The 20,449-nt window shown below is 46.3% G+C and overlaps 3 protein-coding genes across 7 annotated transcripts; 1 reads left to right on the top strand and 2 right to left on the bottom strand.

The window, feature by feature from the left end:
* The first annotated feature begins 233 nt into the window (after positions 1 to 233).
* Positions 234 to 16,659, top strand: LOC121592711 (tetraspanin-9). 4 transcript variants are annotated; one of them, XM_041914426.1, is made up of 8 exons: positions 234 to 428; positions 1,126 to 1,360; positions 14,600 to 14,666; positions 14,736 to 14,927; positions 14,998 to 15,192; positions 15,271 to 15,425; positions 15,496 to 15,610; positions 15,684 to 16,659. In XM_041914426.1, exons 3-8 carry the CDS (start codon positions 14,604 to 14,606, stop codon positions 15,822 to 15,824), a joined length of 861 nt encoding a protein of 286 aa, XP_041770360.1. In that variant the 5' UTR covers positions 234 to 428; positions 1,126 to 1,360; positions 14,600 to 14,603; the 3' UTR covers positions 15,825 to 16,659. The 4 variants fall into 4 exon arrangements, with proteins under 4 accessions (XP_041770360.1, XP_041770361.1, XP_041770363.1 ...); XM_041914428.1 differs by lacking the exons at positions 234 to 428; positions 1,126 to 1,360 and adding exons at positions 8,550 to 8,899; positions 8,984 to 9,381; XM_041914427.1 differs by lacking the exon at positions 1,126 to 1,360.
* LOC121592721 lies at positions 16,592 to 17,430 on the bottom strand. Its single transcript, XM_041914444.1, has 4 exons — positions 17,251 to 17,430; positions 17,052 to 17,177; positions 16,863 to 16,991; positions 16,592 to 16,787 (listed from the first exon to the last, which is right to left on the bottom strand). Exons 1-4 carry the CDS (start codon positions 17,425 to 17,427, stop codon positions 16,683 to 16,685), a joined length of 537 nt encoding a protein of 178 aa, XP_041770378.1. The 5' UTR covers positions 17,428 to 17,430; the 3' UTR covers positions 16,592 to 16,682.
* Positions 17,431 to 17,482: 52 nt separating this feature from the next.
* On the bottom strand, positions 17,483 to 19,951 carry LOC121592723. 2 transcript variants are annotated; one of them, XM_041914446.1, is made up of 6 exons: positions 19,590 to 19,951; positions 19,305 to 19,533; positions 19,048 to 19,247; positions 18,823 to 18,951; positions 18,623 to 18,754; positions 17,483 to 18,545 (listed from the first exon to the last, which is right to left on the bottom strand). In XM_041914446.1, the coding sequence occupies exons 3-6, from the start codon at positions 19,198 to 19,200 to the stop codon at positions 18,462 to 18,464; spliced, it is 498 nt and encodes a 165-aa protein (XP_041770380.1). In that variant the 5' UTR covers positions 19,201 to 19,247; positions 19,305 to 19,533; positions 19,590 to 19,951; the 3' UTR covers positions 17,483 to 18,461. The 2 variants fall into 2 exon arrangements, with proteins under 2 accessions (XP_041770380.1, XP_041770379.1); XM_041914445.1 differs by having other exon boundaries at positions 19,048 to 19,222; positions 19,590 to 19,947.
* Positions 19,952 to 20,449: the final 498 nt, after the last annotated feature.

Below are 20,449 nucleotides of genomic sequence, written 5' to 3'. Positions count from 1 at the left end.
TTCAATTTTTATGTCAACTTCTTTTTAAATAACTACTCAGTAATTTAGTTTTATTAAAAACGATTCCAACGATCTCCAATACTGAGAATATCACACTTACGCCGCCGTTCACTTCAAATGAACACTATTAGAGACGATGAACGTACGAATGAATGAACGGATAAATCCGACGATCATCCGGACACCGCAGCGAAGCAACCTCTTGGCGGCACAACCAGCCGTCTCGGCAAGATCACCGATTCACTGGCGCATTTCACGTCGAACCGTTCCCGTGGAAGCATGCGCGTGCTTCGTACCGCGTGAGACTCGTTCGGTGTGTGTTCGTGTCCGTGTCTCTGTGTGTACGCGCGCGTGTTTGTGCCTCGTTTACACGAGCTTGGTTTGGTCTGCCCTTCCGTGTTTGGCCGTTTTGGTTTTTCCCCCCTAAGGTGAGCAAGAAAGCGTGCACAAATCAAAAGCAAAATAAAAGTGTCCCAAAACAATCCCAACCTATTTTGTGACGGTGACGGCGGTGTGTGTGTGTCTGTGTGTGTGTGGGACGGATTGTACGTGTAGGGGCAAGTACGTGACCAGGAATCACAATTAGGCGTAGGCCCGGTGAGAGATGAATTTAAGTTGCTTGCTGCTGGTAGTTTTTGATGCTACAGCAAAACGACGACCGGTTGCCGGTTTGGTGTTTGCGTACAGAATAGAAAGGATTTGCGTGTAGTTCCGGGAGTGCGCTGGCCACCATTTGCCTAACGGTTTTGGTGTTTTGAATGCACGTGCAGTTTGTGTTGTACACCAAGAGTGTGTGAAAATCGAGAAGCAAAATTCAAACCACCACGCACAAGCACACTAATTATTAAATGCGCAAAAAGGCAACGGCAGCAGCAGCAGCGTGACATTAGTGTGTGAATGCGCCGGGTTCGATCATCACTGTACGATCGTTGTGTATGCAAAAGGCGTGGAAAGGGTGTACGGTGACGGTGTGTGTATCGATTAAAAGTGATTCAGCCGCAGCTACTAGCTGGACTGCTAGTTTTTAAGCCGCCCGTTTGCATGTCTAATGGTTTCCTGGATGCATTCTATGTTTCTCTCTCTCTCTCTCTCATTCTGTTCCATTCTGTTCATACTCGTACACAGGTGCATGTGTGTTAGAGGTGTTAGAAGAGGTGTGTCCGTGTCAGTTTGAATAGCTGCTTGTGGCGACGGAGAGTCAGTGCCAGTTGTCGGCATTCGGATTGTGTGTTTGTGCGATCCGGGTGGCGGACAATTCCAGCCTGGGTGCAATTGGCTTTTGTCATTCGCACTTTTCGAGGGGGTTCTCCGTGTCTAACCTCAGCTAACCACTGTGTCCAACCAGCATACCCTTGGAGTGGTAAGTGAAGACACACAAACATTGAATGGAAATTGCGTCGCATGCGGGAAGCAAAATAGAATTTTAAATGAAATTTTGAACTTTTTTGGCATGCATTTCAAGGGTTTTCCAGGGGTTCTGATAGTTGTGGGACACTTCCTTGACTTTTTCTGATAGGAAGTGTACTTCATATGATCCATATTGGACTCTATGGTATTCTGTTTTAAACAGACTCCTTGGATTCCTATTGGATTTGGCAAACAAGGTTGCTACGGAGTTTAATTCCCATTACCTTAAGTTCAATTCACGTAAGAGGGAGTCAATAAAGTGTCCCACAGCTATGAGAACATCTGGATAACCCTGTATCTAAGATCTCAATCTACAACCATGACTCATATTAAGGGGTAAAAGAACGCACACCAATGCTCACGTTTGATTGAGCCTCAAAAGCTCAAAAGCTTGAAGTCATCCGTTTCACGGTCCCTTCTTTGCCACAAACACACCTCAAACATCAAGCAATTAACATCCAGCGTTGATGGTTTCTCATTACCAAAATGATATCATCCCCCTCGAAAAAGAAGGGAGTTTTTGGAGTAGCACCAAACATGGGTAAACGCTGTAAAGCCATCCCTTAGGCGCGGCAAGTAACTCCAAACACGGCGACAGAAACCATTATAACAGTCACAGCATCGATCGCTTCAAAATCAATTTCCCTATTTTTCTCTTACTTCCCAGCGTTTTAGTGGAGTGTTTTAAATGATGGATCAATCTGTATTTGTCTCATGCAGTCTTGTTGTGCTGTTTGTCTTTTCTGCCATTATTTCTTTCACTTCACTTTCGTTATTTCCGCAATGCTGAATTCAGAGGCGCAGGCCAGCATCATCATTTTGAAGCAGTTTGTTATTGTGCACCACTCTTGATGATTGCCCCATTTGCGGGGCCTTTCTCACTTCCTTCCTCAAAAAAGCTGCCCAGCTAAAACTCGGAAGACGGAAAGAGAAAATAGCAGTTTTGGTTCGTATGTTGGAGTGAAATAATAATGACCATTGCCGTGTGTGCCTTTTCCTTCCGACGTTTTTATGCAAATCTAGCGACTTAAGAGGCACACCGACACATACACTTAACAAAAGACGCTACCGGTGCTGAATGATGCGGGTGCTTTTTGTGCGTTTTGTTTGTTTATTTTGGCTGCCTTTGTGTGTGTGTGTGTGTGGTGGCTGGCCGGCGGGCGACACCTTGCCACGGTACTGACAAAAACGCACCTCGAAAAGCAAAAGGAAAGCCCCGGCAATGGCGCACTGAAGAAAGCCAACCCAACAACAAGGGTATTTGTGACGGTTGTGTGCCGCTCATTTGTTTTCGCTTTCTTTGCAGAATATAAATGGTCGATAACGAACCGTTTCCACCATTTGAATGTGCGACCATTTGGCGGTGACAAACGGCGTGAAGAGATTGGCGTTTGGCAGTGTAGTGCTGCGATATCAGTTGATCATGCTCTTTCATACACACACACACACACACACACACACACACACACACAAGATCGCACTGGGAGATTGAGTTTCCACCCCTTTTTATCGGTTCCGGTTGTATCACAGCAGAGATAAAAATGGATGATTTCATAAAACACACACACACACACACAAACCAAAAGGGTGAAAGTAAGCGAATATATGCCGCTCATAAATCACCCGCGGTGACGCTTCTGCCCCGTGATCATGAACATAGGCGCAATGCGATGTGTTGGTTGTTTTGGCTGCCGAATTCTTTGCACGTTGCGGAAACAGCTTACAAACACAACCGTTTGGTTGGTTGTAACATTTGAGCGAGAAATCAATCAAATCAACACCCGCTACAACATGCAGCAAACATGCAAGTCAACACGAACGGGGCAAATAGTACGGGTCGGCGTTATGTGCGGTGAGTCAGCGACAACGATCAAACACGTACGATAGAACAAATATCACCGATAAGCTACACTATTGTACCGCTCGTTGGAATGTTTATCATGGGAAAACATATGAAAAAAAAAAGAAACGGATAAGCAAGCAAGAATATTTCGGAGAAAATTCATTTCCTACTCATCGCAAACACAGCTACAGTGTACAACAGGGTTTGTTGGTAGATAAAACTTCCGATACTCTACCGCCCAGCTGATAGGGTCGTTTTCCCCCCCATTCCGATGCTTTTATTTCACTCCCAAAGCGCCAACACTTTTCTGTATACTGTGCTTGTGCTCTTTAACATGGTTTGTGTGCGTGTATGTGGGGTTGTTGGGTTGCAGAGAGTGAGAGAGAGTTGACCGTTGATCATTAGTTTGATTGTTTTTGATTGCAAAATTAGAAGCACATCTTGATAATAAAGCTTGTGCTGTGCGGAGTGGGAGTGAGTCTCCATGGAGACTTCAAAAACAGCCGTTGGGATACAAAGTAGGCGAGATTTAGCTCAATAGAGCCAGTACCTCAAACTTGATCTCCAAAGCGATCGTCAAAAATGGCATAAAATGGTGACTTCTTTTGATCTTTCAAGATCATGTTGCAATATTGCACGCATTACTGATCCATGTTCTGTTAAAAATTGAGTAAAAACAAAGAATTTTACCTAGACAACCACAATGATCGTTCTTCTTTGATCGAATTTGGTTCACTGGCTGATTGATTCAATGAAAAATGCGTGAAAACCCCTGAAAACTGTAACGATTTATCGCGAAATAAGCTTCTTGGATCCTGGTCACGGCACCAACGTGATTTTTGCTTTCTATAGAACTGAATCAATCTAACAAATGTGCATTTTTTTGTACCTTTCAATTCCCTAAAAAGAACAATTTGCGCTATAAGTAATCAAACTAAAGCATCCCAAATTCCACGAACGATAAAATCGTTTGCTCATCTCACACGCTATCTTCCTCAACAAAAAAAAAAAAAAAACGACCATAAAAATCTGATCCGAGTTTTATTCTCTTTCCTGTCTGTCTGTGACTATCAAACCGCTATTCCCCTTCAGCAAGGTTCCCCCTTCAGTTTGTGTGCGAGATTTTTTATTGCCAATATATTCTGCTAAACGAACTATTTCCTATCGCCGTAACCACACAAAACGACAGCGGTTGGGGCATCTCTCTCCCCCCCCCCCCCCCAAAAAAAGAAGGTTGCCCGCATATCATCAGCCAAATGGGTTGTTTTTTTATTCGTGGGTTACCGTTGATGGGATGTTATGGATTCTGTGTGTGTGTTTTTTTTTGCATAATCCACTTCTTCCCTGTTGCAATAGATTACAAACACAAACACACACACACACACACACGTGCACTCCCCGGTGATGCCGCTAATGCTAAGGGTCAGATTGACCCTGAGACCCATGTTCGAGAGCGCGGGGGGACCCCATGATAAGCAAAGCACACCGGATCGTGCCGCTGTTTCGTGTGAATGAGTGTTTTTTCGTTGTTGCTGCTGCCACTTTGGCTCCATCTGTACTGTAAAACTGCAGCTTCGTCGCGCAGCATGAAATTGGTTCCATCCGTCCTACACTCAGCCGGGGGAAGGGTAGAGGATTATGGTAATGCACGGTTATCACACCAAATCATACCTGCCTGGATGGTGTGTGATCATCATAAATAAAAGAACAGAATACAAAAGCCTGTTTGTCGTCGGGCAAGCGCACACCCAGAGCAAGAACGATCGCGAATGCGCAGCGGCGAGATCAGGCAGGAGGAGGCTGCGAATCTGTTACTTCATTGTATTTTTCTAAGGTTCCAGATCCAGCGCAAAAAAAAACACATCCCAGTCGGCGTCGCCGTCGTGTTCATGTTGCTGCTGCTGTTGCGGCGGGCGCGAGCGCGCGTTCGTTCTGGCTTTGCGCGCATTCGCGCGAATGGATTGATTCGAGTAAATTGTTCTGAATTATTATGGTAATTGTCGCCTCATTGAGGTTTTCGCGTCTGCCAGCGGGCCAGAAATATAGATGTTTGGGGCCAGCTGCAGCGTCCCAGGGCAGGGAAGGTCGGTCCCGCGTCGTGACGATGGTGAAATATGCCGTGCGCGCCGAAATCGTGCGTTTGCGCGGTATAGAACGCGATCGGCGTGTGTACAGTGCTGGACAAACGGTTAGCAGCACAGCACAGTTGTTGTTGTTGTTGTTGTTGTGCTTGCCCTTTGCTCTTGCTGGTTGATCTAGCAGGCGAGCATTTCGGGCGAGTGTGTGCATGCGTTTTGTTTCGCTGTGTGTGTGTGTGTTGGTGTATAACAACAACAAATAAACGATAGAAGTAATCGTCATCAGTAAGTAAAGTCTGGATGGATGGACGTGCCGCCCTTTGTGTTTGCTTTTAATTCGCGTTAGCATTTGGCTTATAGGTGGGGGGGGAGGGAGGGGGGAGAAAGAGATTTGGTGGTGTGGGCAGTAGAAGTGAGTGTGATTAAAAAGAAACGAAACGTGATCGACAGACTGTTTTGTGTGTTGCAATAATTCATCAGAGAGATTTTGTAATGCGTTTTTTAGTTTTGGCAGGGGCTGCGGCTGCGCTCTACGGCAAGAGGTTTTAATGGGGTCTTTTTTCTTTATGTATGTGTGATTGTTGCTCATTATTTAATCATGAATATAACCATTAGTACAAGTAACACATAAGATAAGTGGACATTACTGGTTTAATTGTAATTGGTCACTTCCCCGATAGAGATTCGATCTGTAAGCTGGACGGACATACGTAAATGTGTCTCCCGCCTTTATCAATGTCACTAACAGAGCAGTACACGGGGGATGTAATTATAAGCCAATAAGAGGTGAATTGAGAATGGGTTACTGCAGAGTTGTTATTTCCTATTCCTATTTATACAAAAGCACAACCAACGTTACATGAAAGAAGAAAAGGTTACCAATCGTGTGAAAATGGGATGAAATGGTGCGAATGATGGAGCTCTGTACATGGAGGGTGGCATTCGTCTGCCCTTCTAACGTGCTGCTTCATCTGTTGCAGTCACGCGGTGGGTGTTAATGTTGCGGAAATTGGCCCTCTCGCAAGATCGGAAGCAGATGGGTCGTCCAGCAGAGAGAAAGGGAAAGAGTTAGTGGAATGCAATGGCCGGACACAATTTAGGTCACACCCGACCCGCCGCCGCCTGCACAGCGTGTTAGACACAATCAAACAGTGTCGATCGTGATGCGCGGTCATGCTTCTACACCTTTAAATGTAAAAGGTTGGCTTGCCGTTTATATTGCTGGAAAGGTACTTCCGCTCTCAGCAAGTCGTTTTAATGAAAGGTGGGCATCAAATGCTGACCAAAAAAACAATACACTGCAAAAGCCATGCCACGCTTCCACCTCTCTTTCGCTCTCGCTCGTGTATCGATTGTTTACGCAAAAGGCGGGAGCAATAAATGCTCATCGATGATTAATTTCCGCATCGGAACGGCGTTACTTGCGCAACGGCGCATTATGTTGTGGCTGATTTTGGACATTCAGCTGTGGGCTGGCACAATGAAATCAAACATCAAATACATGCCAAATGTATCACCCCCGAAAAAATCCCGTTGCTCGTGTCGAAAGCGCAAACTGCGATTGCGCAATGCAGTTGCTGCCAACTTTAACTAACTAAACTAATGAAAACCTAAACGCAAGGGTAGAGGAAAAACTTAATTCTACTGCACATAGGGTTTATGCTGGAAAGGCTTGAAAAGAAAGGGCAAGAAAGGCACTGATTCATTGAAAATTAATCAAAGCATCGATGATGCAGGGTATGCGCGAAAGGGAACGTGCTGATGTGGGAACCATTTTGCCCGTTTTTCATGGCGCCAAAGCGTTGGAAATTATTAATAGCCATCATCGGTCGCTTGATCTACGCCGGTCGGCGGTCAGTTGGAGGGGAGAAAATTAATCTGCCCCTGCAATGACCAAGTGCCATGGCTTCACATTATGATGTAAAATGCTGGCGGTGGTTGCCCAGGCTGGATGAAAGTGGGCAAATTATTAATGACAATTTGGCACGCAATTTTTCTGCCACATTTACTGTGTGGGGCCCATGTTTGACTTTCATGAGCGGGGCGGGGAAGATAAGTTTTCTTGCGTAATCCCGAAATGGTGGTGTGAAATGAGAACTCATTACTCTTTTTTTACTCGGTCTCGGACTCGCTCGTCTCACAGCGATTTGGGGTGGCCTGATTTTTACTTTCATTCCCCCCAAAAAAAGAAAGAAGAAGATGATCGTTTACGTCAACACGATCAACACGCATCTCCTCGGGAGAAGCAATGCACGGGATCATCGGGTAAATGTGTGAATCTTCACCATATTCTACTATCACTTTCGGATGGAGGGAAACATGGCATCGTGCGAAAATGTGCTTCCCATACACACGAAAAGAGAGCGAGTGAGTGAGTGAGGGAAAACACAAAAAAATCCCTTCAACCGTTGCGTGGAAAGTAAAAACCTAAAAACAAACGATTACGTACTACGGTGCCACGCTTTACAACGCAGACACACGATCGATTCGCTGAGATGAGCGCAAGTGGAAAACATGCGCGCAAGAATTACGCATCCGTTGCGCCTCCGGTTGTGCGTCGTTTGTCGTTGCCGGTGCATTGTCGGTTGAAGCATTTATTTATTTATGTGCACTTGCGGAACGAAAAGCAGCCGAAGTCGAGGGTTTGAAGACATCATAATCGCGCACGGTGGTGAAAAGAATTCCCACTGAAGTGAAAGAACGTGTCGAGCAGCGATTGTTCCCATGCTCCTCCACTCTCGAGGTGGTGTAAATTCCTGCCACTGAAATTGATGTTATAAAATTCCCCAACCTTAGAGGGAGTTGTGTGTCTTACGGCACCAACACGCTTCACACATCCACTTCACATTGGCACATTTTTGTTTCGTTTATTGAAATGGGATGCTTCCTTTTATGACCGCAGATTTCCCATCCCGCTAAAGCCGCTGGGAAAGTATTAATTTATGAGTTAATCGAGCTAAGGTTGCGTCGTTTTTTATGTACGGTACGGTCATCAGAGAGATTAGAGCGCAAACGGTCTATAAAAGTATTCAATTTGAATTTGATGGTCGCATGTAGAGACCACCGCCTAAGCGTTGGCGCTCTGTTAGGACAGTACAGGTGCGCTTTGACCTGGATTGCATCGTTACCCTGACAACGGTGCGTAGTGTGCGTAGAAGTTGAAGGGGTGGCAGTACAGATGATTACGTTTAATTTTCTCGTCACGCTCGTGTTCTGTCGCTGTCGTTGTTTGTGCTCTTTCTAAAAACCAACATGCCAGGCCAGTGGAAATGTTTTCCCATGCTACACGGGCTGTGTGTTGTCCGAACGTTGTCCGAGCTGTGTTGATTTTTCTTTCCCGTGTGTGTGTGTGTGTGTGTGCGTGTGTGTGTGTGTGTGTGTGTGTGTGTGTGTGAAAACAACAGACGCTTCCCTGGCGTGAAAATGGCTTTTTAAACTCCCATGCTAATGCATCCATGGGAAGAGGGCTACTGGACATACTAGTTGAAGATAGAAGCCCTTTCGCTTCCCTTCACCCGGGTTGGTCCGAAAATATTGGTGAACCTCCTCGGGCTTAGAGATCCCGGAATCGGTGAGTCTGGGTTTTATTACATTTTATTGTCTTTTCATTCCAACCCTCTGCTGAACGTAAAGTACGAATTTAATGTTATCACAGCCACAGAATCTCGGACCGTGGAGTTGTTTCTCAAGCGCCTCGGAAGAAGCGCCCCGAACGAACGATCTAGCTGACCCAAATCGTAAAAGGTGAGAACTGGATCAACTGTCCAACTGTCGTGAACTGAAGCCCTTTTTGCGCCCTCACCCCACCCGACTGAAACCGAAAACCTTTCGCTGCCCGCCTGATCGATCCCGAGGTTCTGGCGGCAAAAACGGAGAGACCTGTGGCTGGGGGGCGACGCCGGAAAAGAGGCCAAACGGGCCAGCACATTTGCCCATTTGTGGTTTGCTAGTTGGTTCGCTGCTTCTTCTTTGGTGTGTCTGTGTGTTCGTGTTTGGCTTTACCGGTCATTGCGCGCATCCCGTGCCGGGCATTTCTTTGTACCTCGTTCTCAGGTGAGTGTGTGTAATGGAGACTTTGCGTCTAATATGGCTTTGCACACGGGGGAAATATCAATCGTGGAGGAAGTGAAGAAGAAGGAGGAGGAGCATAGGAAACGGGGAAGAAAGCAAAGAAGGAATGTTTGTCTTTTTACTCCATTGTTGAGCTATAATCCTCATTGCTCGTAGCTCGTATTTGCTTGCCGGGGTCGTCTGCTGGAGAGAGGAAAGAAAAATGCGGAACAAACATGACCATCTTACTCGGAACCTTTTCCACCCGGTTCTTTTCAGTCGGTGGGTGGGTGTGTGGGTGTTCGGTTGTGTAGAGCTAAGATGCTCCACTATGACATTTAACGATGATGGACGCGGTCGCCTGTAGGTGAAAAGTAGATAAAACGGAATGCTCGTCCATTGCTTGGGGTCCGCAAACCGTTGCTCTTTGCTATTTTAATAATTCAGATGTTAAAGTCTGTAGTGCTACTGATAAAAGGGCAACCAATTCAAGCACACAAAGATGCTCTTACTTATATAAATCATCAACAAAAATAGTAAAGCCTCTACATCCACTAATTCCTTTCGGGGTTATAAATTGAGATCATCTCAACCTGGCCCAGGTCTCCGCTTCAACACCGCTCCAAGGTTACCTCGAGCAAGCTCTGGACACACTTGGGCTTAATTTGTGTACATCTTGTCTGTTAGCTGCGGCCTCTTAATGTGCTCCACCGGTGTGGATGGGGTCTTATCAACGACACCGGTAATTGTGGCCAGTTTCCAGTTGGTAAAACGGTAGCGGAATACGATACAAGTAAGCGGAAACTGTGTCAGGAGAAATGTTTGTCTTGTACGAGGGTGTGTGTGTGTGTGTTTGTGTGGGCAGATGTAACTGGCACGCGTTACGGTTACGGGGAAGTTAGTGACAGAAGCGATCGTCGGAATTGTTATTAACGAGTTTTAAATGTTGGAGGGGTTTTGCGCTCTCTTCCGAAAGTAATCATTGGAAACATATAATTTTTGGGCGGTTTCTACCTAAAGTAGTAACCGACAGTGTGGTGCCCGTGCACAAGGCCATTGGCATATGGGTCAGGTCAGTGTGTATGTGTACTACACGCTACAACGAGTGCAAATGTGCATTTCCGTCGTAGGAATTTATGGTTATTGCCAAAGCAAAAAGGGCCACTCACTAACTAACTAGCACACACACATATATCCATGCAAACGGTGCAACATGGTGTGACCGGACACGGCCGAGCCGTCGGTGTTGGTTCCATTACAACACGAGATGACCCATTCTTAGCTCTCTGACCGATGGAGAGCGCTCGGACGTGATGACATAATGCAGATTCTGTGCCGCACTAAACACCCTTCAATTAGAGTTGGAAAATGGTCCATAAATCCGTATGAATGAATCAGACAACGAATGATTTTGATGGTAGTGGTAATTCTACAAAACATTCTCTAGATTGCGTCCTTAAAATGAAATGCTTTTTGCAACATCACTATAGAATTAATCATAAAAACAAGCTTGTGAAATTAATTACCCTCCTTCCGTTCAGATCAAAACGGTCCATCTAGCAGCAAGTCATCAAACTACTACTGGACGTCCCACAAGACCCGGTTCTGTTCGCCTTTCCATTCCCGCTTCGGCCTTCGTTGATCAATCAATCTTCCATTTTGGCCTTCCGTAAGATCCATTCCTCCTCCATTCGTCTGTACGAAAAAAAAAACGGCGTGTCCCAAACCGTTGGGTGTCCCAAAATTGGTGCCTTTCCACTTCCTTTCGGTCCACCACCGCTCAGCACCACCCACGGTCACGCAATTGCACGAGCGCGCGTGATAAAGTAGATTATCTACACATGGGGTCTTTGTCTTGTTCGGCTTCTAGATGCCAAGACATCGGTCAACGGCGCGCGAGCGCGCGCGGTTCGTTCCGACGAACGTACATTTCTTGACGATCATTCGCTACGGATGGTGGAGCTTTCCAACGGGGTTCTTGTGTCCGGGCCTTTGACCGAACTGAGGCCGGTACGCACACACACAAACACACACTGTAACTGTACCTGGTTTTTGGGGGGAAAACATGGAAGAAAGGGGTAGTTTAATTGTGTGAACTGGTGTTGCCACTCGGCCGCTCTGCGTGGAAATGAAATGGCTTCTTTTGGTGTCGTGATACAAGCTGTCCAGTTGAAGACATTCGCACGTTATACGGCATTTACTTGCTTGTAATTGCGGAGCTGTACCGTTTTTAGCGCTGATGAGGAGCATCAACAGCTTGCTTGCCAAAAAATGTAAATGACTTTTCAGCCAGTCATACCCATTTAAGAGAACCCGCCAGAACGGGAACAACGGCAAATATTTTAAATTCTTTAAACGTTACCTGTTACCTGTTGGCTTAAGGTCATCAGTACTTCTTGCGTGCTGGTTCGTGTTTGAGTTTTGGTTTTGGATGATGCTCACGCATGATCAACATTATGTAAAACACGGTCGAGCTTAGAGACGATCATTTCCTGCATAATATTCTTTCATCCAAGTGTGCCGAGCTGTCGTTGTTGGTCCAGCATTAATCGAGAATGTTTTATTCATGCACGGAAAGCATTGCGAGGGTTACTAGATTGCTCCACATCATTTCCAGCCGTGGGAAACTTCTGCCGAAGGTGCGATGTAGAACAGAATGTCCCCTAATGGATTCGTTCCGTTCCTTTGCTGGCAATCAGGCGATGAGAGATTGTAGTGCTTCCGTGGTGTAAAAATGTATTATTTCTGCGTAATGCAAAAATGAAACTCATTTCCCCCCCGAAACGGGGTCAATATTAATCCCGACGTATCGAAAGCCCACACTGTGCCGATGAACAAAGCGCCTGAAATTATGCTAATTGAAAGCCTCCGTACAAATTGCATATCATCAAACGCAACGGCGCTGCGAATTACCATTTTAATGCCGTTTTTTCCACCCCTCCCCATTCGATAAAGCTGTATTTGGTGATGTGTTGATTTTTTTTTCATTTCTCTTCTTTTGCAATAACCGCTAATTTGTTGCGGGCATTTCTCCTAGATTGATCTTCTCACCCCCCCTCCCCCCCCCTTCACTGTGGGGCAGCCCTATAATTGCGCTAAGCTTTTGGTGGAAAAGTGCAGCTTTTAATACCAGAAAAAAAGGGCCAACAAACCATCTAACCCTTCTCTTCTGAAGTGAAATGGTGTGGGATGGACCTTTGTTTGCTACTCCTAAACCACAGCACCATCACCACCAACACCAGCGGGAAGGCTCGTTTCACTTTCATCCGAAATCCCTTCCGAAACCGAAACCGAAACCGGCGACCACCCGGTTCGCGGTCAATTAGAAGTGGGTTGGTAACCCATCGCCATCCATCCTACGATGGGAGCTATTGGGTCCGGCTAATTACTAATTACAAACGAGTGCTAATATGCGGCACGCATTGTGGTTGTTGCGGTGGCAACCACCGAACGCACGCTGCTTACCGACCAACGTGTGTTTGGGTGAAGAAATGCGCCCAGTTGGCTTCGCTCAGTTGGAAGAAGGCCACTGTTGTGTAGTGAAAGGGAGAAAGGAGAGAGGAGCGGTACAGTTGAATTTGACGCAGTGAAGCAATTAGTGGTAAAGGATGGTGGTGGTTTGTTGTTGCTGCAAGTAACTGAATGAGAAAAGGTATTTAATCGAAGATCGGGTTCGGATTGTATGGACAGAAGAATAAAATGAGTGAAATAATTATACGGCAGTGTCGATCGGTGGAGCAATGTGTTGATTTAAATTTTCATCAAAAGTATGCTGAAGCACGATCGCGAGCTATAGATAGAGCTGTGAGTGTTTGATGATAACATGTTATTAACATTCCATTGCCTGGTGTGTTGTACGGTATGAGTATTAGTTGGAAGGTGATGTGTTTGGTCGAATAGTAACATCGATAGAGTGGATGCCATGCACAATGACTGCCGTGCGTTCAAATCTAATCTCCAAAGGAGCGCAAAAGCAGGCTCTGAAACTTTTTCTCTCTTCATTCAGCACTTCATACAAGCAACACTAGTGTGTGCAACACCGGAAATGAATTAAAATGGGCAGATTAAAATAAACCTTTCACAATTAATTAAACTAATGTATCGAATCTCTCTAATCAGCTTTCGGTAACCGCCGGGGTACCGTTTAGCCGGGAGAACCGAGCCGCTGGGAGGGTAGGGTATCAATAACAATTATCATAAAAAAGAGGGGCAGCAGCAGCTTCCCCTTAGTCCCCCCCTTCATAACAAAAATCAATATTCAAAACGGAAGCGCGTTTTAACATAAGTCGAACTGTTAAGCCCCCGAGATGATGATATTTTATACACACAGCCAACAAAGCCTGCGGGCCGATATTGGCCCTTTTTATTTAAGCCTACACCCAGCCTACCCAGACGGCGGGTAGCTGCATAATTGGGCGCTAATGTTGAGCCGCCCATTGTTGCTGAGCGAAAGCATCATAACTCATAAGTTGGGACTTGGGCTTTGCGCTGCCTTTACAAGAGACAGAGAGAGAGGGGCAGAGAGAGACAAGCTTGACAATTGCGTTCGTTTGGTGTTGTGCGCCGTCTTTGTTTGCTTTTGTAAAAGAAGAAAGAAAGAATGAAAGAAAAAAGCTTTCAAAAGGGTCCCACAGGAGAGTGCAGCTCGCCCCATCGGAGGTGGATGGAGAGAAAAAAGCGTTTTAAAACCTTTTTGTATCCGTTTTGTAGCGACTTTGTGTGACTTCCCATGGGGTCGGTTGCTTTCTGCTACCTGTACCACCCCTTTTCCCTCTTCTCTCCCCCAGTGTCTGCGGCTCATCATCGGTATCGTCGGTATGCAAATGACGGAACATAATGAACACATCCGCTACACACAACAGCAGTAGCAACAAAAAACCCTTCGCTCTCATTGTCGAGGAAGCACTTCAGTTGACAGTCAAGGGCTGTTCACGGTGAAATAGTTTGGGGAAATCAAATGTTGTACACCACACACACACACAGCGGGATGGGGTCTGATTAAAGTAAATAATTTTGCTCTCCCAATCTCTCGCGGTTGGGACGCGAAATGTTCCACGTTTTGAATTGTGATTTATTGGACAACATCCTCCCATTGGTGCACGAGAATGTGTGTAAATGAGCTTTGTTCTAGAATTCTGGGAAGGTGCTGGTGGTGGTGGATGAACACAGAATGCTTTTAACATTTCCCTTTTAACCATTACTTTCATCATTGCTTTTACAGAACGATGGGCAGTACGGGGTACACGTGCATAAGGCGGACCTTTTGTTCCTTCAACATTCTCATATGGGTACGTGCAGCATTAATTCTTGTGTTTCATAATAATTAATCGATATTTCCGATATTTTTCCGAACACAGCTCTGTGGTAGCGGATTCCTGGCGATAGGCGTTTGGCTCCACTTTGCCTTCCCCGGGTATGCCACGCTGCTGCCGGACCATGCCGTGCTGAGTGCGGACTGTATGTTCATAACGGTCGGTGTGATCAGCTTCGTGATCGCGTTCTTCGGTTGCTGCGGTTCCTGGTTCCAGTCACGATGCTTCCTGGTGATTGTAAGTAGTTAGACCCTTAAAAAAGAGAATAAATTAGAAGATTGATCTCTCTCCTGCTAATTTGTTGCAGTACTTTACGCTGGTGGTGCTACTGTTCCTCAGTGAGTTCCTGCTGGGTTCGCTGGCGTTTGTGTTCCGCGGAGGCATTGGCCGCATGCTAACCCAGGAGCTGAAGTATGGCATCGAGAAGCACTACAATGTGTCGGATCGGGGCGGATTCCTCACACCGTCGGTTGCATCGATTTGGGACAATCTTCAGGTGGATGTAAGTTTGTGCAAAGGGCGGTCTCCAATTCCTTGGGATCAAATGTATTCTTCAATGGTCTTCTTCTTCTCACTTCAGCTACAATGCTGTGGTGTTTCGTCGTACGAAGATTGGTACGACATCAGTGCGTGGCCGGGCGAGCGATGGGTACCGCAGTCCTGCTGCCGTTCCCAGTACAACTCCCTGTTTTCGGAGGGTTCCGGCGATGAGCTAGCGAACGTTGACTGTCGGAAGTATGTCGGAATGGCGGTGCGGAATGGCCTCCAAGAGATGATCAAGTAATGTTTTCCTATCTGTTTTTAGAGCTGGCAATCCGGCCCTGCTGTGGGATAAGAGCTGTGGTCAGATTCTTCAGATGTGGTTCGTACAGCGGCTTCATATAGTGGGAACGGTTGTACTGGTGATAGGCTTCCTTCAGGTAGGGATGGCAAACTTATTTCTTGGCAAACTTCGATCGTATGCTCATTTTCCGCTTTTTTATCATTCACCAGCTATTTGGACTCATATCATCCATGCTGCTGTTCTGCACCGTCAAACACAAACGTTCCTCCAAAACGTACAAATCCTACTCACCCACCGTTGATACGACGCTCAACCGCAATGGCACCAGCGCGACCTACATGGACGACTGACTGTATGGCTGAGGGTGGGTTTCGGTGTACCACGTGTCGAACCTAGCTTCAGTAGCTTTTTTTTTTTATTTAAACAAAATCGCATCACACTCGACTATAAAAACAACAATACTCACGCTGGTGGTCCCTGGCGGGAGAGAGAGAGAGACAGAGCGAGAGAGGGACATTGACAACATGTGGTTGTGAATGTGTACGTGCGTGCACGTGGAAGATGAAGGATGCACGTGTGATCCTTGACGCATATACACGCTGGAGTTGCTCTGTGTGTGTGTGTATATGTGAAATGATTGTGCCAAAAACAAAGAAAATACAGACGACGACGAAAGTAAACTCACTAAACAAACATTCACGAAAATGGACGAACAAAAAATGCTGAAGTAGAAGAGATAGGCGACCAAAATGGAAACCAATTATAGTTAGTAGAGGACAGTAGAGAAGGAAAAGAAACAAATCGTAGAGAACGGATGGTTTAGGATGGTGACTTGTAGTACGTAGAACGTAGAAATACTGCACAGTTTTATTTATACACTCCGAGTTTAGTTTTAAGCGGCTCTATCCTTGGCCACCGTCATTCCGCGCTACTGCCGACTACCAAAACTACCAAAACTACCTTTCACAAGAACAAAACAAACGAAGGGGGAAAAGGAAAGCAAGTAAAGGGTCAAGGAGGGATACACATTCTCGTATAACGACTGCCGTCATGGGGCATTGAATTGATAGAAGGAAAGAACCACATTCCAAAAAAACCGACTACTACTCTCCCCATCCACAGCATGATGGTAGAAGTTTAAGTATTTACAGAAACGAATAAATTAATTAAAAACGTGAAACCATACACGTGGTGTGCGTACCACGGCTCTACTTCTTTTTCGCATCCTCAAGCCCGACCAGCACGGCACCGATCTGGTTGAGACGGTTCAGCACACTCTTGTTCAGGTTTGTGACTGCTCCCTTGGGGACTTTCTGTGAAAAAAGCATCAGGGAAATTAGATTGTTTTATCCTGTTTCTCATTTTTAGAAGAATCTAGCGTTCCTTACCTCAACGATCGCGTTGAAAACGTTGGACAACTGTTCGACTATTCCGACGAAACCGCGGCGAATGGCTTCATCCTTGACGTCATTGCCGTAATAATCCTTGGGATGCGTTTGATCCACCAGCGCTGGGACCTGGGAGAAGGTAGCTTGAGGTTAGATTTTCTTCTTAGTACATCACACCACTCCACTTACATTGCCCTTGGTGACGAACTTCTTCTGCACGTTGTCCAGCTTGGTGAGGAAGGTTGAGTCAAAGTCCTCCTTCTCGAGCTTTGCTTCACGCATCGGCGGTTGCTCATTGGAGAGTAGGCCGTACACCTGAAGGCGTTTGTAAAAATGTATTCAGACACATCGTAGTAGCCACAGTTTGCTCCGTTCTCGAGACGCTTACCTTGTTGTTGCCGACGTAGGTCACTGTATTGAGCAGCTCACGGTCAGCTTGGATTTTGGCCTCCGCATCGCCGTCTGCGGGATGATCGGGCAGGGGCCGACATTGGAGTTGATTTACGACCGACAAGATGAAGATCACTGCACACAACACAGTGTGGTTTAGCCGACAAAGGACCATGTTGGAATTTACTTCCTTGAGTGGTTAACTACACAAATACTAAAAATCCGAACAGTAATGTCTACTAGCCGTTTACTAAGCTGATGTCGCTCCAATAAGACACACTCTGTCTCTGATCTTGTCTGCCCAATCGAACTGAGACAACTAAAGCAGCCGATGGAGAGCTCGTCCATCATCTCGTACCGCATTGTTGCTGTTGTTGTTTGTGTGCCCAAAATTTCCACCTCCTCCGATCGGTCTTCCAAAATCTTCACACAACAACACCCAAAAAAAAGACAAGCAGGCAGACCTACAAATATTAGCTAACGGAGCAAATTGAGCCGCGGAGAGCAGCAGTGCGTTCGGCAGAGATGCCCAAGGCAGTAGCGGGGACTAAGGGGCTCGCGTGTCCGATTATCTAACGGCTGGAACGCAACACACTCAACGGTCGAATTTGTATGCGCATCGACAATATGCGCGACTGTGTAGCGAGGCGGGGATGGCTGCAGATGGTTGTTTGGGTTTTCCATCATCGCACTGTGCAGGCAGGGGCTGTTCATGATGATGATGATGATGATGGTGGTGGCGATTTGCACGACGATGACCATGTGCCGGCTTTGTGCAATGTGGGAGTGGGAGTGAGCGAAGAGGGGCGTAGTGCATCTTTTTGGTGGCCTCGATTTGTGGAACGATGTGAGTCAGATGCAGTTTTCCGATGCTTCTGGGGTTTGTTTTCGGGTCATATATGGTTTATGGTGAACTTCGGTTGTTGGAAAGGCCAGAGTAGGTAAGCTTTAAGGTACCATTTATTGGACAGTTTCATATGTCATAGTTTTGGATGCTTCAAATCTAGCTGAAAACAAGTGACTTGGGGCTGTAACTACCCCAACATTAAACGATGGCAATTTGCATATCACGGTAATGGAAGGACGTGAAAGAAACCTAAACTAACAAACTATCTTTAAGCATCTTAAGACTACCTTGTATATACAACCTTTCCTTACACAAGAAAACAGTCCACTTCGACCAGAAAACACTCCTCTTTTTTTAAAGCACTACAATCCAACCAATGCCGCACCGACATCGTTCAGCTTATCGTTGGCCTGTTTCTTGAAGCCACCGAGCAGCTTCTTTGGCGCCTGCAAATCGTAACGTTTAAAAGCGAGTGCAAAAATCACAAAACCACATGCACCACACATCTCCAATGTACACTTACCGCTATCACCGAGTTGATGAACATGTTCACCTTGGCGGTCGTTTCCACCAACGGTTTCGTGATGAAGTAAAACTGATCGCCCGTGTTGCCATACTTGTCCGATTCTCGTATGTTATCAATGATGGGCTCAGCCTATGAACGGTTAGAATGGAGAAGCTTTAATTCTCACCACTTCCAGTTGGAATCTAGTTGGAACTTACATCGAAAAAGCTCTTCACTTTGTGCTGCAGATTGTCGTACTTGCTGTAGATGTTGGAAGGGAAGTTGTCCACCTCCTTTCGGGCATTGTCCTGATCGGGCGGGTTGTCGTAAATTTCCAGTGCGGCCACCTGTGGGGGATTCGTAGAGCTCAATTAACTTATGTAATGCAATTGAATCTGCAAATCACAGGCACATTTCCCTGGAACCACATTTCCACCACTTACGTAGGTGTTGCCCACTTTGGAGACCTGTTTCAACTGTTCGTCGTACTTTTTGTCCCGAAACTCGCCATCATCGTGGCCACCACCGTAGGGAGCTCCACTAACAGCCAGGAACGCTCCAAGCAGCGACAAAACAGCACCTGATCGAACAATCATGTTTCGTTCTGCTAATTTCGCACTGTAAAACAAGGATATGTAGTAGACTTCACAAATCACAACGATAAGAACACTGCACTGTAATCACAAATAAAACAACAAACCTTTTCCTTCAATTGCTTACTGAAAGCGAACGTATCGGACTGACGGCACGGTTGAAACTGAAAGTGAACAGAACGCACCTACCACCTCCTGGCAAGCGGCACAGCGCGTCACCCATGGCACCGATCTGAGTAGCCGCCGCTTTTTTTTCTATCTCTTCTTCTCCAACGCCTCTTTCTTTCTCCTTCGCTCACAACGTCTAGAAAAAGCACCGAGCCAGACCGGCTTGGGCTACAGAAGATAAATAAAATTAATCCCTTCCCTGCAACTCGTTCGCTGAAGCTTACCCAGGAGGAGGCCGCGCATACTTAGCACTCGTTTTAAAGCGGTACAAGCGAATCGTTCACGACACACTTAGGATTGGCTTGCTTGTGTTCTCTCCCTCTCTTTCCCTCTGCGTGTGAAGGGTGGGTTCGATTTTCGAAACTCCCTGCTGACCAAACGGCATGATGCCGGCTTTTGCGCGGCTTTGTTTTCTCAATAGCCCACAACAACAGGTGAACACATGAGATATACTTCGGGCGCCCCCCCCCCCCCCCCCCCCCTTCGGTGCTGCGTTCGCGTGTCGATTACTTAACCACGTTATGCAGTCGGTGGGCTTGATTTGGTGGGGCGGGTTGGAGCTTGACTGACTGACCGAACGATTTTTCGAAGTAGGTCTTCACTCCCTTCCCGATTTTGTGAGGTTCGTCGCCTGCTTCGATGTGGAGCTGCCAGACGGCACATGCAGCAATTCCCGATCAACCCTTTGTGAGGTGGAGTGTTCTGCAGGTAAACACCGATGATTTGCTTCAATGTGCCTTCAAGGGTTATTGACTGTGTTCAACAAATAGTAAAAATGGATTGCACCCTACCCCACTGGAACTTTGTTGTGGATGCCTCCATAGAGCTGTGCTAGCTGTTAGTGCATATTGCATTTGAAGTGGCTTTGTGGCTTTCAGAGCGTGACTGTCTACCAAAAGCTCACCAAGCGCATCATTTCAGCATTTGATTGTGCTTTTCTACAGATAATTCCCTCTGGGAGTTTTCCCAAAAATCGACCTTCATTTCAATACTTGATTCCCATTGCATTCTCCAGGCAGTTTCTTCGGGTTTTTGACAGTGACAATCAAAATGATTCGGGTCGTGGTTAAGCGGTTAAGGTGCG

Source organism: Anopheles merus, chromosome 2L (genome assembly GCF_017562075.2).
Source record: "Anopheles merus strain MAF chromosome 2L, AmerM5.1, whole genome shotgun sequence".
NCBI lineage: Eukaryota > Metazoa > Arthropoda > Insecta > Diptera > Culicidae > Anopheles > Anopheles merus.
The sequence above is the reverse complement of the archived record's forward strand: the minus strand, read 5'-3'. Positions and strand labels throughout refer to the sequence as shown.